The sequence below is a fragment of the Acipenser ruthenus genome, chromosome 7, assembly GCF_902713425.1.
Source record: "Acipenser ruthenus chromosome 7, fAciRut3.2 maternal haplotype, whole genome shotgun sequence".
Lineage (NCBI taxonomy): Eukaryota > Metazoa > Chordata > Actinopteri > Acipenseriformes > Acipenseridae > Acipenser > Acipenser ruthenus.
The window spans coordinates 32046269-32055267 of NC_081195.1; the positions used below are offsets into that span (position 1 = coordinate 32046269).

The following is an 8999-nucleotide window of genomic DNA, read 5'->3' on the forward strand; positions in this document are numbered from 1 at the left end:
ACTTATCTGTGGGTTCAAAATAAAACAATGCCCAGTTTCTTACTCTCTTCTTGTAGCTAGTACTGTCGCACGCTGATGACCTCAGCGTCAATCACTTCCCCACTGCAAGCAACACTCGTGAAAGGTAAACAAAAAAAAATTAAACATAAATCAAATCATTAAACACACGCATTTTATGATGATCCAGCTCTCACCTGGTTTCTTTATATCACACAGGTAAATCTTTATATCACACAGGTAAATCACACCTGGCGATCGTGCAGCGTGTGAACAACGAGGGGTCGTCATCCCGAGAGGCTCCTCAATCTAGAAAACAGCAGGGTATGGTTCTCTGTGGCCTTGGTGCAACAGCTCTTTGCAGGGTAGCTGTTGGACTGGGAGAGTCTGCTGGTGGGGTGGCACCGGCAGGCAGGCCGCAGGGTTGACCAGCAGGTATGTCCACGCTCCCCTGCATATCGCTGGCCGGTCCACGGTAGGGAGCAAGCCGGTCGTGATGGAGCACCACCCTCCGGCCTCCCCTTCACCCGAGTGTCATAATTTCGTTTCTGTTGCACTCGGGCAAAGTCGTCGGCAGTGTCCAGCTGGTCCTGGAGCCTCCGATTGCTGAGCCAGTGGCATCCGGCGAGGTCGCAGTTTTATTGGTGTCCCTCGTGTTGATATTGTGCTGAACCAGGTGTGTCCGCCCCGCTTGCTCGGCTTTGGTGGCGAAGCTGTGGCGGAAGCGCATCAACAGCTCCCGCAGCCGGCTTCGTTGCTCCGGGCAAAGCCCCTCACAATTGCATTGCCACACTGCAGTTGCTGTCTCAGACGCCACTTCACAGGTGGCGGCGGCTGGCTGGACTCAGTGGTGGCGACAACCGGTGACAGGAATTCGGCAGGAAGCTGCTCCTGTCGAGGGGGAGAAATCGGGGTACAATTTCTCCAGAATGACGCAACACCCCTGTCCATAAGTCCACCTGGGCCCTTATGCGACGGAGGAAATCCACTCCAAGAATGTAAGAGTCCTGGACTGGGGCAATCCACACGGGGTGCTTTAGCAACTCACTGTTACTTTTTCCTCCCTCAGCATCAGCTCCCCCGTCACAGTCCGTACCCGGGCAGTGGTTCCCTCCATCAGCCACGGTCTCCCTTGACGCCTTTTCAAGATGTCTGACCGCACAATGGTTACTGTCGAACCGGTATCCACCAAGGCGATCCAGGTCACTCCCTCCACAGAGACCATGACGTGGCAATGGTCGTCCACGGTGGTCCTTCCAACCACCATCACCGAGGGATCCCGCTCCGCTGTGACAGGGTTTCTTTGCGGGGTTCGCTTTCCCCCAGTTAAGCGGACCCCTGGGCGTTTCCCAATGCTGGTTGCTGGTGTTCACAGCACGGCAACTCTCCGGACACTCAGCGTGCCAATGGCCAGGCTGTCCACACCTCCAGCACAAGAGGGGTGGTTGCGGACTGACTCCCGAGCTCTGGGTCGCTACCACCCTGAGAAGAGCGACGACCTCGGGGAGCCAGTGAGGCGGCCCCTCACATGGCACAGCCTCCTCTAACTCTTGCTGTGCTATCCGGACTCGTGGTGAACCCCGTCCCGCGGGTTCCCGCCGCTCCATGGCCCAGACCACCTCCCTCTCATACGCCAGTTCCACTGCTTCCCGGAGGCTGTTGGTCCGGAGGAGTCTCACCTGCGCCCGCAGTTCTCCGGTCCCGATGGCCTCCACGAACTGGTCCCTGGCCAGCTCTTCCTGTACCGCGGGAGGCATGTGGGCAAAGGTGCGACGTGTCAAGAGCTCTATTGCTGCGGCTAGCTCACGGAGGGTCTTGCCTGGCTTCCGAGTCCTTCCCCGGAGCTCGTTGCGCAGCAGCCCTAGCTGTTGGCTGCTGCCAAACCGGCTCCGGAGCACCTCACTTAGTGCCCTGAAATCCACCTGCTGTTCTGGAGTCAGAGTGAGCAGACATGGTAGCGCATCCTCTGCCAAACACCCAGTGAGTTGGAGAGCCTTCTTCTCCTCGGTCCATCTTTCCAGGCGGGCCACCAGATTGAACTGGGCATGGAATGTGTCCCAGTCCACTTTCCCATTGAACCGGGGGGTCTTTACAGCGCAATGCGGTGCCGGGATCGCCGCCGCCGGTCCTCTGTTCGGCCAGTGGTCCCCATCCTTCCAGTGGGTGCGCGAACCCGGGACCTCTCGCACTAAAGCTTAGCTCCCTTGCAAGAAGCGTATAACAGGCTTATGTCTTTGTGTGTGATTATGTCACCTACCAGCCCTACTGCTGCCTTCCCCCGTGCACGCTACTATATATATATATATATATATATATATATATATATATATATATATATAAACAAAATGTGCAATAAATCAGAAACATAATATTTAAAGTAAGCAATTCTTAGTCCAAAAAATAAATAAAATAAATCCACACGTGTGTACAAAATAATAACAGTGTGTTGCAGGGGTTCACAATTTGTCACCTTGTGACATGTTCGCAAATGTTCTTTAAGGTTAGAAAGAGTTTTGAAACATAATAAGCAATCGAAAAGAGTACAACAGCTGATTGTTTCTGAGCAATGCATATACTGGCGTGGTAATGCTTTCTGAACATGGTCTATTAGATAAAGAAATTATATTATGTTATACTGTTAAGTAGGGGTCTACCTAAATTGTGGATTTCGCGAAAATCAGGAAATTGAGGGGACACCACGAAATTGACCTCTTTAAGAGTCCAATGCATACCGGACAAGTACGGAGAGAAATAAAGAAGCCTTGTTTAAATGAGCTACTGCACAACGCAAGCGACGCAAACTATGTATTTTTATTCTGTAGATAGCCCTTTTTTTATTATTCCTTCGCCGTCCTGTGTGCATTGCAAAACTAAACAAATCAAATAAAAAAACGTTCTTAGACAAATAACATTTACAAAAATATACTCCAAAATGGGTAATGTTCTTGTTTACTGTTCAAATGACAACGATGTTTTAATCAGCCTATCAGTGCATCTGTACTGGCTTTTCTGTGACCTGTACTACACAGTAGGGGGTTGGACAAAGTCAGTGCTGCATTGTTTTGATTTAGGTTGCTAAAATCTAGTTTTCAGCATTGGAGGTGAAATACTAGAAATGGACGACAAAGCAAAAAAAGCAAAGTAGATTGTGGCTGATGATCGTGTCAAGACATTTCCCATAGAAACTGTACATGCAGATGGAGGTAATTGTTTTGCACACCTTGTAATTTGTCTTTGGAGAAAATACATCCCGGCAGCAACTGCTGGGGGATGTTGTATGCTTGCCTTTAACAAATGACAGCACTCTGTTGTAGTAAGGAAGCAAGTGCCACTATTTTTAGGCTTTTATAGTGCTCTGAAATATTGTCTACTTAGGTTTATTTAATGTTTAAACAGGTCCGCGAAATCCTAATTTTATTCCATAACATACCAGCGAAAAATACGTACATTTATTGCGATTTAAGTAGACCCCTACGTATAAGAGATGCCATCTCGTGCAATTGTTCAAACTTTGTGAAATTGTCTCTTACAATAAGAGACTCTCTACACATTAATCTTCAACAGGGATTGGTGGATTTCTCATACGTAATTTAGAATACCCAGAACCAGCAGTAGTCAAAGTAGTTTATCTTGCCTTCTCTCTCTCCCCTTAATGAGCTCATCTGAGAAAATGTGCAATGTTTGATTAATAGTATCTGTAAAACCTAGAAGGCTTACAGTACATTTCTTGAGTGGAACAAATCTGCAAGATTGAAAAGAGATTAATACAATTTGATTTCTGATTTGTTTAACGCTGACATTTAGAACCAAGACTCCATTATTCTTCCTTGTTAGAATATGAGTGAGCATCTTCATATTCATGTATGTTTCTGTTTTGTTGTTTTTAATTACTGCATTTACTCAAATTTAAGTCGCCCCTGAATTCAAGTCGCACCCCCAAATACGGACACCAAAAAAAAAACTCTTAATGAAAAAAAAACACAATAATTAACGGTTAAATTACTTTTTAAGGGAACACTGTATTACTGTACATTAAAGCATCAGAGTACGTCACCTACTAATTACAAATGCAAATGGGAAAAGAAAATATGTAAAGTACTTTCAGTATTGAACGACAGTCATTGCAGTTTATGGTAGCTGGGAAAGGGTCAATTACCTTGAACTTTATTTCAATCTGCTTTATTGTCCTTGTTTATTTAATTTGGCCAACGTGACTCTGTCAAGTTCGCATGCAAAATGAGTGCAAGACAGAAATGTATAGTTCATTTTAGGTTTGAGTTAGGACTTTGGAGTTTACACTAGTGGGGTTCCCGTAGTTAAACCAGGCACAGACCATAATAACAGTGAGTAAGTTAGAGAATCGGAGAGCGATGGCGAATCCGCCATTAAGCAGTACATACCTCAGTGTTTCTGTTTCTTGTGCTCCTCCAGATAGAGAAAGAAAGATATATAAATCATGATTGTTCATTTTGAAGCCGGATCTGCCTTGATCATTTCAGCAAGTACTATACTGGTAATATTATAGTATTACATAGCCTTTCGATTGCGTCTCCATCTTCTGACACATCTCAGATGCCGCAGATTCTCTTTTCTTCAGCAAACAAAATTACTTTTAAAAGCTACATTAACAAATGTTCATGAAGTTCGCTGTGCAGCCATTTTAATATACCAGTACTGTACCGAGAGTAATATCTGTAGTGGGCAGTGCTGTGTACAGCTGGTCTTGTTCAAGAGCAACAGAATAATTGACATGTGCAAATGTAAATTGGTACCCTCACTAAAAACCTTGAATCCAAGTCGCTCCCCCCAAATTGAACTTTTGTTTTGGCCACAAAAGTGCGACTTAAATTCGAGTAAATACGGTATTTTGTTAATAATTTTGACATCATCCTTTTGGTGAAAAAATATCATAAATATGTTTTCTTCTTATTTTGGTCCGACACCCACCATCTCATATTTTATTGAAATCTTTAATAAAAGTTAGATGGGTCCCATGTGATCCAGATTTTGTTAATCCAGTTCATATGTGTGCATTTTCAGTATAGTTTACATGCAGATTACTGTACATGTCCCAAACATAAATTTAAATGTATTTTTGGTTGAGAGTATGTAGATCATTCAACATTCAATTAAAAAACCCAGGTGTACGCAATGCAATTAAATAATAGTGTTGGAATATTATTCTTCATATACGTTTACTGTATATATAGATATATTATGAAAGCCAGCTCAAGTAAACTTCCAAAACATACATGAATTCGCACTCAGAAACTAGCAACATCTGAAGTACCACGCATACAACATTCCAAGTTGTTTCAGTATGTGAACAAAAACAGTTTAAATCCCCCCTTGTCTATATTTCAGGCACTTATTTTAACAATGTACCACTTATTAATGAGTGGGTGGGTGTGAAAGTGCTTTATCTGGACTAGGAGACACATGACTCAGATTAACAGCCCTGCTTCAATGTAGTGCCATTAGGTGTGGTCAGATCAGTCAGGTCAGATCTCAGAAGCTAAGAAAGACCCGTTCAGTACAGGGAATTCCTAGAAAAAGGAGATGCTGCAGGGAATGGTGCCCACAACATGACAGAATTCAAGGAAGGTTTTTACTGCTGCCTTTAATTAGCTTTAATATCTTTCACACTGCCTCCATTGTCATTGTTTAGTTCAACATTTCATTTTTAAGAAGCTTTTCAAACTTTGAAACCTCTCTGAATGTATAATACTCTCCTCTGTGATGGTCCACCAACACCAACTTCTAGTTTCAGTAAAGTTATAACTGGAAAGAAAGAATTAGGTGAGTATAATAGGTGTGGACCAACATGGAGAGCTTCGCTATGTTAGGCCCCTAACCAATACTTTAAGTGCAACACAGAAACCACGACCAGAGGATATCACTGGAAATTAAGTGGAGACTTAGAGCACAGGGTTGGAGACACTTCTTTACACAAAGAATGGTGAGGAGAGCCATTTTGTTGAAGCTGAATCGCTGGAATCATTTACTTGACACAGTTCTGAGATCAACCAGCTACTAGGAAGTGGATGAGCATAAATGGGCCAAATAGTCTACTCTTGTGTGTAGATTTTCTTGTGTTCCATAAAGTTGTACCCACAGATGTGTTAAGAAAATGTATTAACTTCACAATGAGAAGGGGAGCAGTGGAATTATTAGCAACACCAGTAAAATCCTTAATTTCTACATATTTAAGTAAAAACAGAATTGAGAAACAGGGTTCCTGCATACTCCCATACACTTTCTATTTTCACTTTTCAGACATATCTTCCTGCACCAAGCTTTTACTTATTTATATATGTATACATTGTTATATTTGTACTGAGTTAAAACTATATAGTCCATAGTACTTATCAGCCCTATTGACCCTTTTAGATTTTATTTTTCGTCGAGTAGAAGTAACATTGAAGTTATTCACTCTCTTTTGAAAGCCTCACAATTGTTAAATATGTGCTCTATGAGAGTGTGACCAACCTCCACTCTTGTGTTTTCAATGTATCCTTGTGTGCTTGCATGTGTTTGTGTGCTTGCGTGTAGACATTTTCATGAATATCTGCTAAGTATATATCTGTTTTTGTTTTCCAGTGCACACAACACACGCACACACATGCTCAAAATGCCCTTATTTTTCCCATCTGTGGTTATGGTTATTTTTAAGAAACAGCTATTTAGGCAAATTGTCAAGTTTCTTTAAGGTGTGCCTTAGATTTTGGTGACATAATATTTTAATTTAGATATACCTTTAAACATAAATCTTGAGGTAAAAGAATAAGAATATTACAATGCAACTGTTTGAACAATATGAAGATACTGAAAATGTCATTTTGTGTCATTGTTTGCCTAGTTTCTTAGGGTTTGACCTCCACAATTTGGTGCTCCATGTGTGGATGAGTCTGTTTTTGTGTCTCTTTGTCTACGTGTGTGTATGTGTGTTCGTGTCCAATGGCAAACCCAAATACAAGTCCACCAGTTCTCTTCAATACATAAATGCTCTATCAACTTAGTTCTTCTGGCTTGTATGCCCTTGTATTCCTATAAAGTGCTATGACAGGGTTCTTTTAACCAAAAAAAAGAAAATAAACTACTCCTCAGAACATATTCAGTTCCTATCTGGCAGCCCCAATATTCTTGTACTGGCAGAGAAGGAGGTGCTTAAAAGTCTTTTTAAAGGTGGCATTGCAGAGCGCATAGCAGGCTGGGTTTATGGTGCTATTGATGTAGCACAGCCAGTAGCCAATAGTCCAGACGGTGTTGGGTATACAGCTGGAGCAGAAGGTATTGATGAGCACCATGACGTTGTACGGCGTCCAGGTCACAATAAAAGCCAGGAGGATAGCCAGGATGGTCCTAGTGACCTTTTTTTCTCGAGATGGGGGTGCCTTCTTTTTCTTGGGAGGCTGCTTAGTCATCTTGATGATCTTGCGAGCTACTATGTTCTGATTCTCAGCGCCAGGGACAATTTCAGCTGTCGTGTTGGAGGTGGCATCCTTGGGGGAATTTGTAATGATTTTGATGCAAGTGAGTTTGGAGCCTTCAGCCTGATGATGAGAAGGAGGCTGACTGGGGATGGCTGGTGGCTCTTTGCTGGCACCCACCATCTCCTCTTCCTTCAGTTTGGAAGCCACAGCGCTGACAGAAGTGGAGTCATTAGAGCTCTCCTTCTCTTCTGCTTGGCCACAGTTTACCATCCCTCCTTCCTCACCTCCGTCCCCAGCAGAGGATGGAGCCTTGCCGTTCTGCAGCTTGCCCTGGTCTTGGTTTAGGAGATGCTGGATCTGGTTCTGCTTTAAGACCATGCCTGCTTCTTCTGCACTCACGTTGTTGTTGTTGGGTTTGGTGATTTGACCTCGCACCAGACTGGGGGAGACGGTTTCCTGTTTGGCCAAAGGTTTCCTGTGATTCTTCTTGATGCGGCTCTTGCTGGCCCTAGAGATCTGCCAGTAGAGAACCATCATGATCATGACAGGCAAGTAGAAAGCGGCAATAGCCGTCCCAAAGGTGACTGCTGCATTGGAGAAAAACTGGATGTAGCACTCTCTCTCAGGCACGGTCCGTCCCCCGACGATGAACTGCCAGAAAAGGATGGCTGGGGCCCAGAGGATGAAGGACAGGACCCAGGCAGCAGCAATCATCATGCCTGCCATTTTGGTGGTCCTCTTCACGGGGTAGCTGAGTGGCTTGGTGACACAGAAGTAACGATCAAAACTGATGATGAGCAGATTCATCACTGATGCATTGCTCACCACATAGTCCAGGGCCAGCCACAAATCGCAGACCACAGGCCCCAGTGGCCAGTAGCCAATCACAGTGTAGACTGTGTACAGGTTCATGGAGCAGATCCCAATGATAAGGTCTGCACATGCCAAACTGAAGAGGAAATAGTTGTTGATAGTCTGCAGGTTCCTGTTGACCTTGATGGAAACCATAACCAAGATGTTGCCAATGACAGTGACCAGACTCAGTGACCCGGCTACCAGGACAATGAAAACTATCTCTACTGTCTTGTAGGGGCTCTCTGGGAGGTTTGCGTCTGACACATTGCCATAGGAGGCATTGGGATATGTTGAGTTCTCCATTTCGGATTCTTTTATCTTTCAGTTATTATTCTGATGCGACAGAAATCTGGAACACCTACACCTAGAGAGAGTGAAAGAGAAAGATTAGTTTTGCAAATGATTTTGTGCTTCTTTTAAAATTAAGCACACATTGATGGAGCTTGGTACACTGGAGATGTAGGAATCTGAAATGTTTTCAGTCTAAAACTGTAGATGGCACAAGAACCTTTGTTGTAAATCACAAAGGGGCATTTGTGTTCACCTTTCTTGTTGCCCACTTTTGAGTAATCTCTACCTGATATGTTAAAATCGCTTAGAGAACAGAAACGTTCTTGCAAGACAAATTTTGAAGTTAAACAAACCAACAGGGCACAAGACACCTCAGTGTGAAAGAGGCTTGGGCTCCATTCCCAGTCTTTCCAGTCATTTATT

The 8999-nt window shown here is 43.8% G+C and overlaps 1 protein-coding gene across 1 annotated transcript; it reads right to left on the minus strand.

Annotated features, from left to right (window-relative positions):
• Nucleotides 1-2355: 2355 nt before the first annotated feature.
• On the minus strand, nt 2356-8726 carry LOC131737496 (muscarinic acetylcholine receptor M2-like). Its single transcript, XM_059026784.1, has one exon. It carries the CDS (start codon nt 8586-8588, stop codon nt 7119-7121), a length of 1470 nt encoding a protein of 489 aa, XP_058882767.1. The 5' UTR covers nt 8589-8726; the 3' UTR covers nt 2356-7118.
• Between the last annotated feature and the right edge of the window lie 273 nt (nt 8727-8999).